This window comes from Corvus cornix, chromosome 8, assembly GCF_000738735.6.
Source record: "Corvus cornix cornix isolate S_Up_H32 chromosome 8, ASM73873v5, whole genome shotgun sequence".
Classification (NCBI taxonomy): domain Eukaryota; kingdom Metazoa; phylum Chordata; class Aves; order Passeriformes; family Corvidae; genus Corvus; species Corvus cornix.
In genome coordinates this window covers 31,511,642-31,529,358 of record NC_046338.1, presented here as the reverse complement: position 1 = coordinate 31,529,358, position 17,717 = coordinate 31,511,642, and the positions used below count along the sequence as shown (strand labels likewise).

Sequence of the window (17,717 nt, the reverse complement as noted above, 5' to 3'; positions counted from 1 at the left end):
GAGACCCATTCCACACATGTGTTTTGCCTTCCATGGCTGGAAAAAAGAACCCCTCAAATTCCCCAAGGAGGCCTGCAGGTGGCTGAGCCCCCCCATCTGCCTGCCCAGGGCCCCACCAGCACCACAACACGGTCAGGAGGTGGCTGGTGGAGCAGCAGGGGCATGGGAAAACACGTAGCAAAGGCCCTACGCCAGCAAGCACCACCCAGCCCCTCCATGCCACAAGCCAAGGGCACTGTTTTGTTATTGCAGAGATGTATTTTTGGGTTTTAGTTTGAAATAATTTAAAATAACCCCAGCAGCCCTCCAGCACAGGGTGGCAGTGCTGGCAGGGAGCCTTCTGTCTCTGGAGTCAGGGAGATGGGGTGTCCCCGTGCTGGTCACCCCAGTGCCCAGCGGGACAGACCCACCCAGCTCTGTCGGGGCCAGGCTGTCCCCTGTCCCCCACACTTGGGCAGCTCCTGGAGACTCTGGAGGGTCCTTGGTCCCACACTCTCTCCCAGGGGGCCAAGGAAAGCCACCTGTCCCCACTGCAGTGGATCCGGGCAGGTCCTGGCACTGCGAGGCAGCTTGGTTGGTCCATGCCGTGCTATTCTGCAGCATCCTGGGACATCCTCCTCCCGCCAGGCTCTGCAGGAGCTGTGCCAGGGCTACCGTGGCGCCGGGCGGTGCCGGAGCACGCGGAGGGACAGGGTGTCGGCCTGGAGCAGCAGCTCGCGGATGCGGGCCAGCCCCAGCCCTGAGACGGCCGCGCCGTTGACCTGCAGGATCTCGTCCCCCACGCCCAGGAGCCCCGCGTAGAGCTTGGCTGTGCCGGCATCCGCCATCTCCTGCACATAGACACCTGCGGAGGGAACAGGGATGGCTGAGGGCCCTTCCTGCCCCTGGGGTGCCCAGGGACTGCACAGAAACCTGTGAGAAACAGCCTTGAGCATGGGCTGCGTGTCTCAAGCCAGGTGCTGATGGACACGCAGGACTGTGGCCAAAGCCACGTGTGACAGCATCCCCCCACCTGCCATCACCTCTGGGGCTCAGCAGCCATGGAGCAACCCCACCCACCCATGCCCAAGCTCGCTCCTGGAGTGGGACAAGAGCCACTGTGGAGGGACTGTGCTGCACCAAAGCTTTGGGATGATCCCACAGTACCTGTGTCGGGCCGGCCGTGCCCGGAGGTGACGGAGAACCCAAAGGCGCCATGGGGGGGTCGCTGCAGCTCCAGCTGGCTGGTGCCATCAGGGAAGACCTCGACCACGCGCCCCACTGCGCGCAGCTGGACGGGCGCCCCGATGTCCTCCACACTCAGCGAGCGCTGCGGCCCTGAGCCCCCCTTCCTGTAGGGAGAGGGAACATGGGTGAGTGGGGATGGGAAGCTGCTGGAGACCAGGTGATGCAGCCCCTGGCTACACCAAGCAACCACAACACCCCAAAACAGCCTTCCCGGGCACAGCAGGAACGTGCCAGGCCCCATCCTACCTGTCAGCCGTGGTCTGGGGCAGGAGGTAGGCACTGGCACGGGGTGCCTTGCCCAGTTGGGAGTGCAGGCTCTGGATAGAGGCGGCTTTTTGGGGCTGGCAGAAGGGTGACACCTGGGGAAAAGCACCTGGCTGAGATGGGGACAAACTGCAGCACCACAGTGCTTCACCCACTGATGTGCCAAGGGAGAGGAGGAAATTTGGGCATCCCACCCCTCTGAAGAACTCCCCAACTCACTGCTGAGGAGGAACAAGCATGTCTGCTCTTCTACTACCCCCCTCTCTCCCTCCTTCCCCCTTCCACTTCCCACTTGGCTCTGGGCTTTTCAAACCCAGCAGGTTTGGGGTGGCACATGCCCCCATGCCCCTCCAGGACCACCCGAGCCATAAATCCATATTCAGGAATACTTCATCCCAGCCCAGCATCCCTTCTCTAGTGCCACCCCCATCTCCCTCCCTGTGGGCACCCCCGCATGGGGCGATGTCTGAGCTCACCAGCTGCAGGGACTGCAGGGACGGGGACTTCTTGACACCAGGACCGCCCAGCGGGGAGCCGCCGGGGGCCGGGAGCTGCTCCATGCTGTAGCAGCGGAAGCGGCCCAGGCGCTGCTTGGTGCTCTGGCTCAGGCTGCACAGGAGCTTTTTCAGCCCTGACGCTGAAGCGCTGCTGCCCTTACGGCTCACTGGCCGCCCCGGCTCCCTGGGTGGAGAGGGATGGTGGTCACTCACCACGCGTCTGGGGCAGCAGCGGGACCGGCAGCAGCCGCTGAGCTGCGGGTGCATCCTGCCCTCGCCTTGGCAGCCCTGAGAGCTGCAGCACGGTGAGATCAGGGGCAGCCGCCTCCCCGCAGCAGGGACCCAGCACACACAAGTTTGTCACTACCCAAAGCGACCCGAAGGGCTCCCTCCCCGTTTGCCCCATTATTTCACGGGTGTAACGCCTCTCAAAACTCCCCTGCTTTGCCCCAAGGGATCACATCCTGGGAATGGGCTCAAAGGACCCAGCACTACCTCACAACTCTCCTGCCGGGCTGAGACACACAGTGCCAGGCACAGGGCCGGCAGGATCGCACTTGGAAAGCCCCAGGACAGCTGATTTTCCCCCGAAGGGGAGAACCCGACACCAGCAGAACACCTCTGTCACATTTGCTGCAACACCCCTGGCAGAACCAGATGCGGGGAAACGCAGCTCCCCCAAACCCACAGCAACATACGGGCGCATTGTAACCCATTTTGTGGTTTCTGGGAGGTTTTTGGAGCCAGGGAGCTCAACCCAGGAGCATCCTGCAGTGCCCAGGAGGGATGCTCAGGGCTCCACGGTTTGGGATGCCGCGGCCCCTCGTGCTCACTCACCCGTGCGCCGCGCTCCCGGCCGGGTGCGGCTGCTGCTGCGCTCCCGGCGTCCCGGCAGCTTCCCCGGCGGAACGAGCAGCCTCCGGGGGCACGGGGGTGACGGGGCTGGCAGCGGGGTGTGGCAGCGCTCCTGGAACCACAGCGGGACAGTCACGCGCCTGCTTCACTGGGACCCCCCCAGCACGCCACGCGTGGGCCTCACCTCTGGCCATCCCCGGGGCGTCCTGCCCGTGGGTGTTGTTGCAGTTGTTGGTGGACAAGGCACGGAGGGGGCTCCCCGGGAGCCACCTGGGGCTGCAGGGACCCCGCCGCTCGCCCGGCCCCGCCGTGCCCCCGGGCTGGGGTGGGGCGGCGCTGCCTGCCTCCGGCTCCGGGCCCCGGGCGCCTTGGCTCGACGCCTGGCGGCTGCTGCTGGAGAGCAGCGCTTTCCTGCAAGGCACCTGGGAGCAGGCCTTCTTGGTAGGAGGGGGAGCAGGGACGTGGGTGCCTGGAATGGGGGTGCTGGTCCTCAGCTGCGGGGAAGGCTCCGGGGGCTCACTGGGCTGCTGCGGGGGACGAGCAGTGTCTCCCACTCCCTTGCTGCCCCCGAGATGCCGATGGGGTTCCCCATCTTCCCGGCTGCTGGTTCTTCCCGGTGGTGGGGGGCAAATGGCCCCCGTTTGCTTCGTGGCACCACCCGAGTCCTCGTTATTGGGGCCACTGCTGGCCACACACATCCCCTTCCTAGCCCTTGCCTCTGGCTGCGGGGCAGCACGGGGAGTTCTGTGGCCGCGAGTCCTGGGGTCCCGGTGCCCCTGCAAGTGGGGGCTGCGGGGTCTGGCCTCCTCGCTGTCCGTCCGGCAGCCGTCGGAGGTGTCGGTGCTCTCCAGGGCCGAGTCCACTTCGTCAATGTAGGTGATGTCCCCGATGTAGGTCTCCTTGATCTTCTCGGTGTGGATGCGCTGCCGGGAGGGCAGGATCCACAGCGGGGACCCTCCGGGACCCAGAGGCCTGATTTTAGGCTCTGTCTGGGCAGCGCTCGGCCCCCTGCCATCTCCTGGGACGCTTCTTTGTGCCGCAGGGCTACTTCTGGCCACGTCGGGGGCAGCTTGCGTGTCCGTGCCCCGGCCGGCGGCAGCACCGAGGAAGGAGCCGCAGGTGCTGCACTTGCCCCCGACCACGAGGTCGCCACTGCGGGCTTTGGGCTGGCCAGCCCCGTCCCCCGGCTGCCTGTTGCCGGCCGGCTCCGGCGAGGGGAGCGCCGAGCCCAGCGCCCGCCGGTGCCGCAGCTGCAGCCGCTCCAGGTACCGCACCTCGGCGTCCCGGGCCGACTCGTCCTCGAAGCGGACGCGGGACGGGGACGGTCCCCGCGGCCGCTGCGGCCGCCCGCAGCTCGACTCCCCGCTGGACGAGTCGCTCAGGCTCCCGCCGTCCCGCGGGGCGACGCTCGGCCTCCCGCTGGGCTCCCTGCCATGGGGACAGACAGACGGACGCAGGCGAGCTGCAGGGACTGCCCGGCAACCCTGGGAAAGCAGGGCGGGAGAGGGAAAACCCAATGCAAAAGATGGGGCAAGGAGGAAAGTCCGCCCGGTGCTCCCTGTCTGCGTACAGCCCTGCTTCCCTCCAGCCCGACGCTGGAATCCGGAGAGGCTGCGGCGCCTCCCTGCTACCACGGCTCGACCTCTATCGCCCCTTCCCTGCCCCGAGGTGTGTGGTTAATCATTCCAGGAACACCACATCGCACATGACCCGGCACACATGGCGAGATGCCGCTGTGGTGCAGCCGCCAGCAGCGAGTTCCCCCAGGAAAATATTCCCCATCAGCTGCGAAACGCCATCCTCCCACCCTTAATACTTCCATAAAACACAATTAACTAAACACCTCCCAAACATTGTGCCGCAAAGAGGTCGGGCGGGGGATGCCCCTGCACCCAGGGTCCGCGGCTGCACCGCGCACGCAGAGGGTCGGTCCCGGCTCCACACGCGTGCCTGAACACATGTGCGCGCTCCGGATGCGTCCCAAACCCGGCTGCAGCCCTGGGAACACCGCGGGGGCAGGAAGGCGGCACTGACCTGGGGCGCGGGGCGGCGGCGGGGAGGAGGAGGATGTCGTGGCTGGCGCGCAGGGGGTTCGTCCGAGCCTTCATGCGGGCGCGCTGCAGCAGCTGCTTGGCCTGCTCGTGCCGCGGGCTCAGCTCGAGCTCCTGCCCGGCGACAAAGGCCCTGCAGCCCCGCAGCGGGGAGGGGGATTAGGAAAAAATAACAGGGATTAGACGTGGTTTAACAGTGACGACGAGGCTGCTCTGCCCAGGGAAAACGGGGCTCAGCCGCCATTCATGGGCGGGCTGGCGGCCGCGCCGGGGGACGGCCGGGAGGGCACCCCTCACCCCCGGCGCCAGGTGAGACTTTAGGGGCAGGCTCAGCACCCACACAGCTCGGGCACAGGCTCAGCCGAGGCACTACTTCCCATCCTCAGCGGTGTGAATCCCGCAGCGGTGGGGAGGCAGGTAGGTTTGGGATGACCCCCTGCCCTGATTGTCTTGCCTTCCCTTCCTTGCAGGGGGTCTTCCCCCGCACCCCCAGCCCACTCTGACTGCAGGGCGGGGGACCTGTCAGCTCTCCCTGCTGCAGCACTGCCTTCCCGCTTGGCCATGGCCCTAATCCTCCTGATTAAAATAATCAGCTCAGGCAGTCTCTTCGGGAAGCCTGGCCTTAACCTCTTCAGTGCAGGATGGTGGGCACATACTGCCCTCCCAGCAGCACCATGGGGCGCCCAGGCTTCCCCCAGGCTTTGGCTGCCCGGCTCAGAGGAGGTGCAGCATCCCCAGCTCTGTCTGCCTTGCACCCCCCATCACTGATCCAGCTGCCAGAGCAGAGCAGAGCCAGTGACCACAATACTGGAGGGGGACCTTTCCCTACTCGCTGTTTTACCCCATGCAGGCCCCAGCCTCTCACCGGCCCATCCCACCTCCTTAGTTTTAGTCCATACCTCTAAGGTTTTTCATTAGTCCAACGAGATTACACACACCTGCCGCCTTGATCCTCTTAAGCACCTGGAGCAAATTTCTGTCCCATCCTCTTCCCCAGCTCCCTTCCTGCCCTGGCATCCTTGCAGGGACCCCCTGTGCCTAGACACCACGTGGACACCCAGCTCCTGTCCCTTCTCACAGCAAAGCATCGCTGGAGCCCAGCCACGCTCCCTCACCAGCTGCCCCACAGACCTTCCCTAGAGCTGCTTCACAGAGTGCATTTAAAATACAAGACTGGGGAGCAGGAAAGAGGGAAATGTCCATTTCTGCCACACTGAGGCTGACTTACCTGCAGCCCTCCACGTCCTGCAGTGAAACCCCTGAGTCCCAGTCCCCATCGCTCACTGGCATCTCTGAAATGCAGGACAGGGAAAGCATTAGCCTGGTTGGATGGCAGGCCCCATCCTGGCCCCCCCTCTTGGCAGCACCCCCCATATATCCCATCCCAACACCCTCTGCAGGGCTCTCCCACATGTTTGGCTCTGGGAGATCCCAAAGGAGTGGAATGTGGGGCAACAGCACCTGGCTGTAGGTGTGGGACTGTGGGGATGGGGCCACAGGGTCCTTGGGGCAGATGCTATCAAAGGAGAAATTAATTCTCTTCTCTGGCAGCAGCTTGCAAAGGGACAGGGACACCCACAGACCTGGTGTGTCCCAGAAACTGAGTCTCCTGCTCTTGCTTTTAGCAGTGAAATTCCTCACCAGGACACCAGAAGGGACTGCCTGCTATCATCCAGAGCATCTCGTGGGCATCTCCTACATCCCGGTTAAGGGGATAGGGCATGAAGCCTTGGGGTGTGAGGCAGCAGGGAGCTGCACCAGCAGCGTCGGAGGCTGGAGGATGGCCCTGAGGACTCCCGTCATCCCAAAGGTTTTCCCTCCCAGTTCCCCCAGCTGTCCTGAAAGAGCCACCACCTTCCCAAAATACACACCGGGTGCGGCAAGGCCCAGCACCTCCTGCAGCAGCCGCCGGTTCCTCTCCACCCGTTCGGCCAGCGAGAGCCTCTCCCAGCTCTCTGCCGAGGGAGGGGACGCCGAGGGACGCCCCCGGTCCCGCAGCGGAGCTCGTGCCTCTTCACCCGGGGAGGGTCTCTCATGGAGGGAGGCAGAGCGCCAGGACCTGCTGCCCTTGTCCGGGGGGAGCTCGGGGCCTCCCGGCGCATCTCCCCTGGGTGCCGGCACCCGCCAGAGCCCCGGGGTGCCGGTGCGGGGCGCCGGGGGGCTGCCGGGCTCCCCTCCATCCAGCAGCCCGTCCGTCAGGTAGGTCCGGAGCTGAGCCCGCGGCTCCACCGCCGCCGCCTCCGCCCCCGGCTTCCCCCGCCGGGGCCGCGGCTTCTTGGGCGAGGGGCGCTCGGGGGCAGCTGCGGGGGTCCCCGGCCGCCCGCCCCGCTTCTCCTTCAGCGCCTTCACCTTGCCCTCCAGGACGGCGTGGGGGCCGCGGGCGGCCTCGGGGCGCTCCAGCGGGGCAGGGCTCCGGCCGCCGCTCTGGATGTGCTGCTTGGGGGGCCGCGGCAGGCGCCGCGCCTCAGCGGGAGGGCTCCCCTCCATGAGTCCTGCAGGGACAAAACCCAGGGCATGACCCCTGCACTGCCCGCGGCCTGCCCAGCACCCACCCTGGTGCCTCCCCAAAGGGCATCACCCCGCCTGCCCTGGGGGACAAATGCTCGCAGTGCCACCGGCGTGTGCCTGGGGAGGAAGGGGACAGGGAGGTGACACAGCACGAGGCCACCCAGAGCACCGACACTGTGCCAGCAGGAGGAGTGGGGCAGCCGTGCGGGAGCGGGGGGAATGGGGCAGCAATGGGGGGTCGGTGGTTCCCCAAAGCGGGTGGCCAGGGGCTGGGCAAGAGCGCGGGTGCCCGCCCACCCCGTTCCAGGTGCCCTGGGGCACTCAGAAAGAAGACCCGCAGGGAGCTGGCACTTTCTGAGCTAAACCAGGGCCCCAACCCTCCGCAGAACAGAAATCCCTCCCGGCGACAACTCGCCGAGGGTGCCACCAGACAGACGCCAGCCCCTGCTCCGCCCCGGCCCCCGGGGTCACACGTGGCACTCGTCCTGCGCCAGCCTCGTGGTCCCGGAGGCACCCGAGTGCCGCTGCCCTCCTGCACCCCGCCGGGAGCATCCTGTCCCCGCCGGTACCCCTGGAGGAGCCTCCCCCGTGGCCGGAGCTGCAGGAGCATCCCCGTGACCCCCCGGGCCCCGTCGCCCCACGGCTCCCCTCACTGCCCGGGGCTGAGTGGGACGGGGCCACGGGCGGGATGCGAGGGCTGTCCTTACCCCCGGAGCAGCATCGGGAGAGGGCTGGGAAAGAGGAGAAGAAAGCGGAAGAGGGGAAGGAAGCAGGGGAGGGAAAAAGAGAAATTAAAAAAAAAAAAAACGGCCAAACCAGCAAATCCCGGCCCCTCCAGCCGAGCCCGAGCTCAGCCGCTTGGCTGGGCTGTGGGGCCGTGGCTGGCCCTGCCTCCCGCCCCGGCCTCCTCCGCCTCCTCCTCCTCCTCGCGCACCCCGCGCCGGGGCACCCGGCCAAAGCCGGCCCCGGACCGCCCGGTCCCCGCACGGCCACGGCACCGCGGCCACCGCCACATGGGGACACGGGGGAGACCCCGGGCTGCCACCCAGGGAACTCCACGGGAGGGGAACCCCAGGACGGAGGGATCCCGGGGGCCTTGGCCCGCTCTCAGGAATGTCCTTTGTCTGGGCTGCGGGCTGGGACGGCGGCGGAGCGGAGCCGGGCCCCCTCCCCGGCTTCCGCGGGGGCCGTCCCGCACCGGCGGGATGGGGACGGTGCTTCGGGGCCGGGGGGATTTCTCCAACAGCAAAACCTGCCGGCTCTCAGCACCCTCCTGTGAGCATCACACGTTTGCAGCCGTGCTAAATTCTCCTGCTTTCCCGGAGGCCAAATCCTGCCTGGACCCACGGAAGGCCAGGGCCGTGGCAGGAGGACGGAGGGAGCCGAGCTCGGTGCATCCATACCCATCCCTCCCCTAAACCCGGCCGGCGACACGTACCTGCTCCCCACGCACCACAACCCCCCATCCTGCCCCGCCAGGCCCCACCACGCAGGACGAGGGGCCCGAGTGGGCAGCGCTTACCTGGCGGTGCCAGGGCTGCAGTCCCCGGGGGCACGAGGGGTCTGAGGGGGCCCGGGGCGTCCCGGCCCTGCTCCGGCTGCCGCTTTAAGCTGTGCCTTTTGATATTCGTGATTGGTTTCATAATCCCGATCAAAAGGAAATCACCAGGATTATGAAATTGTTTTAATCCTCCTGGCTCTGGCCGCACCAGCCCCTGCCAGCACGAGCCGTAAGAAATCACTTTTATCTTCTTAAAATGTCCCTGGCCACCCCGGGCACCCAACACAGCCAAACGCGAGCCCAAGGGCTTCCTTCCCCCCAGCACTGGGGTCCAACCTCCCCTGCGGCACCAGAACCGTCCTTACCTGCATCCCATTCCACAAAGGGATCCTGGCTCCTTTGCCTGGGCTGTGGAGGTGACACGTGCCTGGGAGATGTCCCCATCGAGCTGGGGTGAGGTGCCAAAGCAAGGGCAGCAGGAGGGCTCCTGCCACCAGCCAGGGAATGCCAGCAGCCAGGGAATGCCAGCAGGGAGCCGTGGCTGGGATTAAACCTCCGGGAAGCGGCTGCTGTGAGCAGCAACAGGCTTAGAGTGATTTCAGGGCGCTGGGCTCTCTTCTGGAGGGAGATTGATTGCAAGAGACGATGAAGAGATTTAAAGAGCAAAATGAAAGCACAGACCCCAAACAACCCGGGGCTGGGCTGGTCAGCCACTGTGCTGGCAGGACAACACCTCGGACTGGAGATCAGCTGGAGAGAGGCCACCAAAGGCTCCCAGAAGGACCACGAGCCTTTGGCCAGTACAGCACAGGCTGGGCAGGAGGTTTCCTCCAGCATCAGCCCCTGGCATTTTGGGTGTGAGCCCCTCCTGCCCACCTCCAACCCCTCCTCAGACATCTCCCTCCTCCAAGCACCTCCACCTCCTCCCAGGACATGGATGTCCTCCACCTCCAGCCACCAGCGACATCCCACAGCTCCCAAGAGAGCAAGAGCAGCGGAGGCCAATGCTCCCTGGGTGGCTGCAGCACAGGGGTGGGACTTGGGAAGACACACACACAGACCAGGGACAAAAGAGCCATCAGATAATTGGAAAACAAAGAGCTTGTAATAATGAAAAAAGGACAGATTTCGTAACCAATCACTTTTTCCTTTGAAAAAACACAATCACAGTAACTTTGCTTTATACAACCACCTAGAAACTATGAAACAGTATCACATTGTGCAGTATTTTTTTTTTTTTTAAACCTACTTATCAAGAAGGGAATTCCACACTTCAAAATTATATCCATTTGGGGAGGAAGGAGGAGACAGCTAATAGCGCAGTCACAGATACATCATGAGTCCAAGCAAGCGGCAATTCTTTGTCCTCACCTTTTCCACTGAGCCAAAACAGAAGAGTGGAGAAGGGGATAGCAAAAGAGAAAGGAGGGGGGAAGAAAGAAAGCACCCACAGAGGACTAATCACACTCCATAATTACTTTTGACATCTACAGGGCTTCATAGAAAGATCATTTAGACCAACACAGCAGGGAGGGGGAGAGGAAGGCGGCAGCGGGACCCGGGGGGAACTTTGGCATTTCCACCCCTGGCCCCTTCCAAGCGCCGATCCTTCGCCAGGAGGACCTACGGCATGGAGGGGTCATCGCAAGTTCTACCGGGATGCCCAATTTCTCCTCTGGAGAGAAGAGTTTGCAATTTGGTTTACAGAGCTTGAGGGACTGTCAGGCTGCAGGGCCCCTTCCCCGGCAGGGTCGGTGCCTCTTGCCCGCTTTGCCGCGGCTGTGCCGGGGCCCGAGCAGCCCTCGGCTCCCACCGGGAGCAGGGCTGGGGTGTCAGCGTCGGGGTGCTCCCCGTGGTGTGTCCCTGTCCTCTCCTTGCCTGCGGTGTTGCAGCAGGGACCGAAGCCCCCAGGGATGGTGACACACCAGTTCAGCCCCACGGTGGTGGCAGGTGACACTCGCCCCAAGGCGTGGAATTTGGGATGGTGTCATGTAAAGGAGGCAAGGGTTGATGAGGTGACAGCCACTGAGCCCAGCCGTGACTGCAACAGAGGTACCATAGGGATTTCCCACTCCTCCCCCCAGAGCCCCAGCCCCTCTTTTCCAAGGAGACAAAACAATCCAATTGCCTTCTGGAATAAAAATGTAAATTAAAAAAAGAACAACGTTTAAGGCAGAAGATCACCTTCCCCCTGCGAGTGCAAAGCAGAAGGGCAGAGGAGAGGAGGGAGGACATGGAGCCGGGATGGAGCCAGGACGCAGCATGTGAGCGAAGTGGCTTTTGTGTCCCCAACTCGCCAAGCCACACCCCAGCCCCAGGACACATCCCCGGGCACGGCCTGGCGCTGGGGACACAGCCCCCCAACAGCCCAGCGAGCAGAGCAGGCAGCAGGCATGCAGGACAAAGCCAAACCCACTCGGCCCTTCAAAACACAGGCAAACTTCAAAGGCTTCACACTGTCTCCACTGCTCATTGGAAGCGAAATCCCCAGGGATTGTTATCTCCTGAACCAGGAACATGCTTTCCCTCCCCTGTCTGCCACGCTGGGGCAGTGGCTGAGTGCTGGCACAGAGGAAGAACAAGCAACACCAATGTTTTTAGGGAAATAGGAGCAGCAGGATCCAACTCTGCTGAGATTTCCACCAGAGATCTCCCCCATTCCAAGATGTTCATGCTGAAGGCGGCTGCCAGTCAACCCCTTTCATTGGAATCGAACAGCAAAGACACAGAGAGAATGAGGCGGGCCAGGAGCAGGGGTGGGAAAGGTGTAGGATGAGCACCAGCTGACTTTGGGACTGCACCTGGATGAGAAAGGTAGGAGCTTTTTGGATACATACAGGCTGCAGCCAGAAGTGCTGCAAATGCATTTCTTTTAAAATGTGGTGGAATGGCATCAGTTCTCACTGGAGAAGCTCCCACTCCTGCTTGCCGAGTCCAAAGATCCCAAACCTGCCCTGCTGTCCCTTCAGGAACACACCCCCGGCACGTGGCAGCGCCCTGCCCGAGCACAGGGACCTGGTGTTTCTGGTGACACCACCCCAGAGCCACACGGGGAACCCCAGCCCGCAAAGAAACTCTGGATGCTGCGACAGCTCACCCCCTGCAACCTGAAAGTCCCCAGAGTGGCAGGATGGAAAGCAGTGGGGAATCAGCATGGAGAAGCAAGTTCAAAGGGAATCTCCAGTAGTCACAAATGCCACAGTGTAGCATCTCCTCTCCTCAGACTGGACCATCCTAACGGGTTCCACCAGACCAAAGCAGCTCCACACCATCCTCAGAGCTGCACAACTCAGCCTCTGACTGCCACCGAATCACAAGGCACAGCCCAGCACCTGAAAGCCAGAGCTCAAAGACCTTCCTCAGCTTCCACTTCCCATCCAGCTGCCTCCCAACAACTGAAGCAATGGATAAACCCGACCCTCAGCTCCTTTTAACTCTGCTCTCTGTCCTTCTGGACTGCCACCCTGCTGCTCTCACTGCAGGAGTGTTTTCAAGCACCCATGAGCAAAGCCCAGCTCAGGAAATGAAGCCACCCTGGGAATGTCCCCGCTCCCCTCGCTCCTGCTGCTCCCAAGGAGCGACAGGGCTATTTTCTCTCACCATCTGTTCTGCTTCATTAGGTCTCCCTTTATTGGCCAGATGTTCTCGTAGACGTGGAGCCATCCCAGCTTTAGTGCTCGCTCTCAGGAGGAATCTGCAGTGCCTGATTTCTCAGAAATCTCTGGGAGGGAGGGAACAGGCAGATGCAGGGCTGGGAGCTAGGAGCCTTTAAAAGCCACACTTCTGGGAATTCAGGCTGCTTTCCCCCGAGACAGCATCTTCACTGCCAAGAGAGACAATGTTTTTTTTAGGAGATAATGCTTGCTCCTTGTAGCACTCCACCTGCCTTTTTTTCCTTACTTCTGCCAGTAAAGGCAGAAAAAGGGAAGAAAAAGAGCAGAGCGGGGAGCAGAGCAGATGGACACACTGAATTCTTGCTTCTCTTAAGGATTTGGATAAACTGCAGAGTAAGAATTTAATCACTTGCAACCTGACCTTCCCTGCCAGGTTGGGAAGCAGAGGGTTGGACGGTGCAGCAGCAGGATGGACAGATGGATGCAGGCCACCCAGCCATGCCCTGCCCTCCCCAGCCCAGCTGAGGAAGGCAGAGTGCTCCCAGGGGACTGACATCACTTCCTAATCACAGAACAGGGAATGGTTTGGGTTGGAAGGGACCTTAAGGACCATATAGTTCCACGCCCCTGCCAAGGGCAGGGACACCCTCCACTAGACCAAACTGCTCACAATGTCTCTCTGTATTTTTAATTTCCCTCTGAAAGAAAGAATTACCAGTAAAGCTCAGATTCTTTGTGTAAAAAACCCACTTGCTTAAGTAACACCCAGTGGCATGACTCGATTTTAATGAACCCAAACAATTTTGGATTGCCTCCATCCCAGTGCAGCTGCCCTCCCCTCACCTCCCCAGGCAGGGATGGCTTCATTCCCCACCGCTGGAAATCCCTACACAGGGTTTGGACACAGCACCAATGCAAATTAGGAACCTGAAGTGTTTTAAGGGGCTTTACATCTCAGACTCCACTTCCACGCGAGCAGGAATGCTCCGCTTTGAGCATGAACAGCTGCCCTAAGGGAGGTAAAGACGGGAGCACAGGGAAGATGGACAGCACGACCCCGGCTCTGCTCCCACCCGAGCAGCCCGGCGCGGACGCAGATGAGAGGAGCAGCACCACAACGGAGTTTTAATCTATTTCCACTTAAATGAAGAGAACCAAGTTTCCTTCTTCAGTTCCTCTGGGCAAGAGGCACAGCAGGCAAACTGAGGAAATGCAACATACCGGCCGTGGGAGACACTGTGCTAATTAAGGAAAACAACCACCAAACAGCAACTGAGCAGAGATTCCTGCAATTCCATCGCCCCAACTAGAGGTGAGCCACCAGACAGACCAGGATCCTCCTTCAGGAGTTTCACCCTTCCCTTGCAGACCCACAGAGAACAAGGCATTCCAAGGGAAGGACAACAGGACTCTGAGGCCTCCATGGCTCCCCCCCAGGAGGAGGAGAGCCCAGCCTGTGGAATTTACATCTCACTTCCCACATAATGGGCTGCCCATTACCCGAGCCTGCTCCAGTATCCCACTTCCCAAACTGGGACAATGAGATGAGTCAAGGGACAGATCACTGGGATAGTGCCCAACAGAGGCTTTTTGCTGAACCAGACACCACAGGAAGAGCTGTTTTTAATCCCACCTTCCCCATCAGGTGGGCACACCACAGTTCTTTCCATGCTCGCTGAAACACACCACCACTCCCAAAGCCCAGCCTGAGGAAGCCCTCTCCCATGAGAACTGTCACCTCCTCACCTTGTCCCACTTTGCTGGGCTGCTGGAGAACTCCTGAAAAGCTCCCTGCTCGGACTGAGACGCCCCCATGACACACCTAAGGCTTGGAAAAATACTTTTTGATCTGGAGAACGATGTTCCAAAGCCTTTGTGCGCCCAGCGTTTTGTGCTGTTGGTGGGAACCAACTCTCCTTTCCTTAGGATCATCTGCACTACTTTCACACATGGAGAAGTTGGCTTTGAACCAGCACAAGAGACATGCCCAGAAGCAGTAGCAGCAACTAAAAAAATATCAGAAAGAGAAACTTTGGTTTAAAATAAAATTGAAAAGAAATAAAAGAGAGAGAAGGTACACACAGGTGCAAGTTGTCTCACGAGAGGGGTATTTGCAGGGCCTCACGCCACAACCCTGGAGATGGGAGACCTACATTCCCCACTTTGTTTTACCATTACAACCTTCATTGCACAGGACTCAAAATCACTCTCATATGGTTGTTAAGTTTCATAAATAAAGTGAAAACTATATGCAACAGATACATCATATTTCCAAAAAATTATAAGAAAAGTTACATCAAATTAAAAAGTAGCTTCATGAATGAAGATACTGCTCTAAGTGCACTTTCCCTGCAAGTGCAGCCAGTGCCTCAGCGCTGGATATGAAGGAAAAAAACAAAAACCAACCAAAAAAAACACAAACCAACCAAAAATCAGATTTAAAAAGTCCGGTTTCAACCAGTCAAAACCGGGCCAAGCAGAAACCGAGTGTGCTCTCGGCACTGTCCCATGAGGGAGTCCCTATGATGCTTCGTTATCCAGATAAGGTTTGTATGTCCTTGTTGAGACTGTAAACAATCCTTCTTTCCTGAACTGTCCTCTTTATTGGCAAAACAAAGTAAAATATTTTATTTTGTTTGTTTGTTTGTTTAAAATAGAACATTAAAATTAACCCAGAAGAAAAGAAACGAAACACAGTGAGCTTGTTGGAGTCCATAGGATCTGGTCTAGAAGAGCTCAGAAAACGTGTTCAGTGTTTTCTCCTGTTTTCAGCTGGATCTGCACCAGAGATCAGGTTACTTGGGGAAGAGGGAGACAGAACGAGAAAACAAAGGATGCGGGATCAGAGAACGCGGCCATCTCATGTGTTTGCTTCGTTTGCTAGGTCCTCTATCAATACCTTGGTGTCAGAAGCCTTGGACCTGGAAAAAACAAAACACAAAACACTCACTGGGGAGAAGGAATTCCTGGAATGACACGCAGACAGCAAACCCACGGTGCACTTGGGGGAATAAAAAAGGGAAAAAAATGTCTTTCTTACGCAGAGGGGGAATAAACAATCGCCTGGAACTGTTTCACATCCTCCCACTCTCCCTGGGAATAGCAGAGCCTTGTAAAGATGCCCCAGCTGTCCCTCAGCATCCTCCTCCTACGGCACTGCCCACTCCACACCATGCTGGGCACCCTGTGGCCATGGCCAGTGTCACCTGCCAGGCTGTGACACGGCTGGGGACACAGCACCGCTGGGCGTGGGGCACTCGCCCAGCCCTCCCCACGGAACTCCACCAAACCCTCACAGGATCCAGGAGAGCTCCTGCTCCATCTCGCCCTGGGCTGCAGGAAGGAACAGGAAGTTCTTCAGGGATATGCCTGGCACATCTCCCCTCACTGCATATCCGAGGGGTAAACGGGCATGGTTGGAGGGAATTCCGCCAGGCTTTGGCCCACATTCCCTTTGCAGAACATTTTCAGTCTCCAGCGGCCACACAAAGGCTGTTGGTATTGGTTCCATCCGTGCACTCTGAGCCAGCAGGGACAAGAGCCAAGCACAGCCCTGAGGCCACAGCACACCCTCCTCCTCCTCCTCCTTCCACCCCTCCCGTGCAGTGCTACAGGGATTCCACAACACTCCTGACCCACAGTGCCTCAGCATCCCCAAGGAGCCTGGGCTTGTTCCCTGGCCAAAGGGCAGGGCTCCACAGCTGCGCTGCCAGGGCAGGAGGGACACCAGGACACTGCAGCACCCTGTCAGGCTCAGAGCAACACAGGCACTGCAGGGAAACACACGGCAGACAGGTGCAGGGGCGGGGGTGCAGGCTGGGGAAACGTATGGGGTGCACGAATGATGGGTGGGAATCAAAAAATGTATGGGTTTAGATTTGAGAGGGGAAGGAGTCTGAGATCTTACATATGAACCTTAACCAAGGAATAACTGGAATCATGCGGAATCATAGAAAGGTTTGGGTTTTAAGGGACTTTAAAGACCATCTGGTTCCAACCCTCCTGCCAGAGGCAGGGATGCCCCACTCACTAGACCAGGTTGCTCAGGGCCACATCCAGCCTGGCCTTGGAAACTTCCTGGGATGGGGCAGCCACAGCTTCTCTGGGCACCCTGTGCCAGGGCCTCTCCACCCACACAGGAAACAATTTCTTCTTCATATCTAATCTAACCCTGCCCTCTGTCAGTTTAAAACCATTGCCCTTTCTGCCACTATGAGGTATAAAGAGTCCCTCTCCCTCTTTTTCATAAGCCCCCAAAATGTCTGGCCAAGGAGAACCTCTCCTCCAGTGTGCATTTATAACCCCTGGCAGACTATTTCTGCGGGAGGGGAGCCTTGTAAAAAGGCAGCTCCGTTTTCTGACGGTTTACCAGGACCCCAGTGTGTGTAAAGGACAGGTAAATTCCCTGGCAGAGAGAGGCACGCTTGTTTGCTCACTGGACCTGTCCTCCCTTTGCAGACCGTTTGGGCTGGGATCTGTGCATGATTCCCAGCCCATGATTCCCAGCCCGTGAGTGCCCCCCAGGCACTGACACCAGCCCCAGGGCAGGACTGTGCTGCAGCAGAACGTACTGAGAGGCGAGGCGGGGCCTGCGCAGGGACACGCTCAGGCTGCGCTTCCACTGCTTGTTCTTGCGGCGGTTCCGGACGCCGTCCTCCTGGTCCATCATCTGGTCCAGGAGCGTCAGGTCGTCGGCGTTGAGTGGCGCCACCGAGATGTCCCTCACGGCGCGGAACTCGCCGCAGTTGTTCAGGTGCTCGTTCTCCAGACGGAAGAAGTTCCACACAAACCGCCTGGATGGATGGATGGACAGAGGGGAAAAGGGAGAATTACTGGCTGAGTTCCCCTTTTACAGGCACGACCCGTGTTTGGCAAAGCACTGGGACGTGCACCTGGGTACCGGTGAATTCTCACAGATCAGAGTGCCTCTGGGAGTGGGCTGGGAGCACAGAGAAACATCCAGTGACTAACAGCAGCACCTGCTGCAACATATTTCCTCTGGAGAGCAACAGAAGCTGTCAGGCTTATTCCTTATCCTACTGATGACAGCCCTAATAGGGACAGCATGGAGGCACCAGGCATTACAAGCCAAAGGCCACCTCCAGCACCTACACAAGTGAGGGTCAGCTTCAAGTTCTTCCCAGGAAGCTGTGGGGGCAGGTTTCCAGCTGCAGTACAGGTGTTTAAAGAGCCCTGGAAC

General features: G+C 60.1%; 2 protein-coding genes across 5 annotated transcripts in view; both read right to left on the bottom strand.

Moving 5' to 3' along the window:
- Window positions 1-235: 235 nt before the first annotated feature.
- KIAA1614 (KIAA1614 ortholog) lies at window positions 236-9,805 on the bottom strand. 4 transcript variants are annotated; one of them, XM_039556266.1, is made up of 10 exons: window positions 9,269-9,804; window positions 6,766-7,386; window positions 6,123-6,186; window positions 4,878-5,027; window positions 3,028-4,271; window positions 2,826-2,955; window positions 1,968-2,172; window positions 1,474-1,586; window positions 1,147-1,331; window positions 236-844 (listed from the first exon to the last, which is right to left on the bottom strand). In XM_039556266.1, exons 1-10 carry the CDS (start codon window positions 9,798-9,800, stop codon window positions 651-653), a joined length of 3,438 nt encoding a protein of 1,145 aa, XP_039412200.1. In that variant the 5' UTR covers window positions 9,801-9,804; the 3' UTR covers window positions 236-650. The 4 variants fall into 4 exon arrangements, with proteins under 4 accessions (XP_039412200.1, XP_039412201.1, XP_039412199.1 ...); XM_039556267.1 differs by having other exon boundaries at window positions 2,826-4,271; window positions 8,925-9,805; XM_039556265.1 differs by having other exon boundaries at window positions 2,826-4,271.
- Window positions 9,806-9,986: 181 nt separating this feature from the next.
- XPR1 (xenotropic and polytropic retrovirus receptor 1) overlaps window positions 9,987-17,717 on the bottom strand; it is a 110,502-nt gene continuing 102,771 nt past the window's right edge. Inside the window, exons 14-15 of the mRNA XM_039556269.1 lie at window positions 17,089-17,310; window positions 9,987-15,438 (exon numbers count right to left, since the gene is read on the bottom strand). Of these exons, the coding sequence (XP_039412203.1) occupies window positions 15,378-15,438; window positions 17,089-17,310 (283 nt within the window). The 3' untranslated portion in view covers window positions 9,987-15,377. The remainder of the gene's footprint in view (window positions 15,439-17,088; window positions 17,311-17,717) is intronic.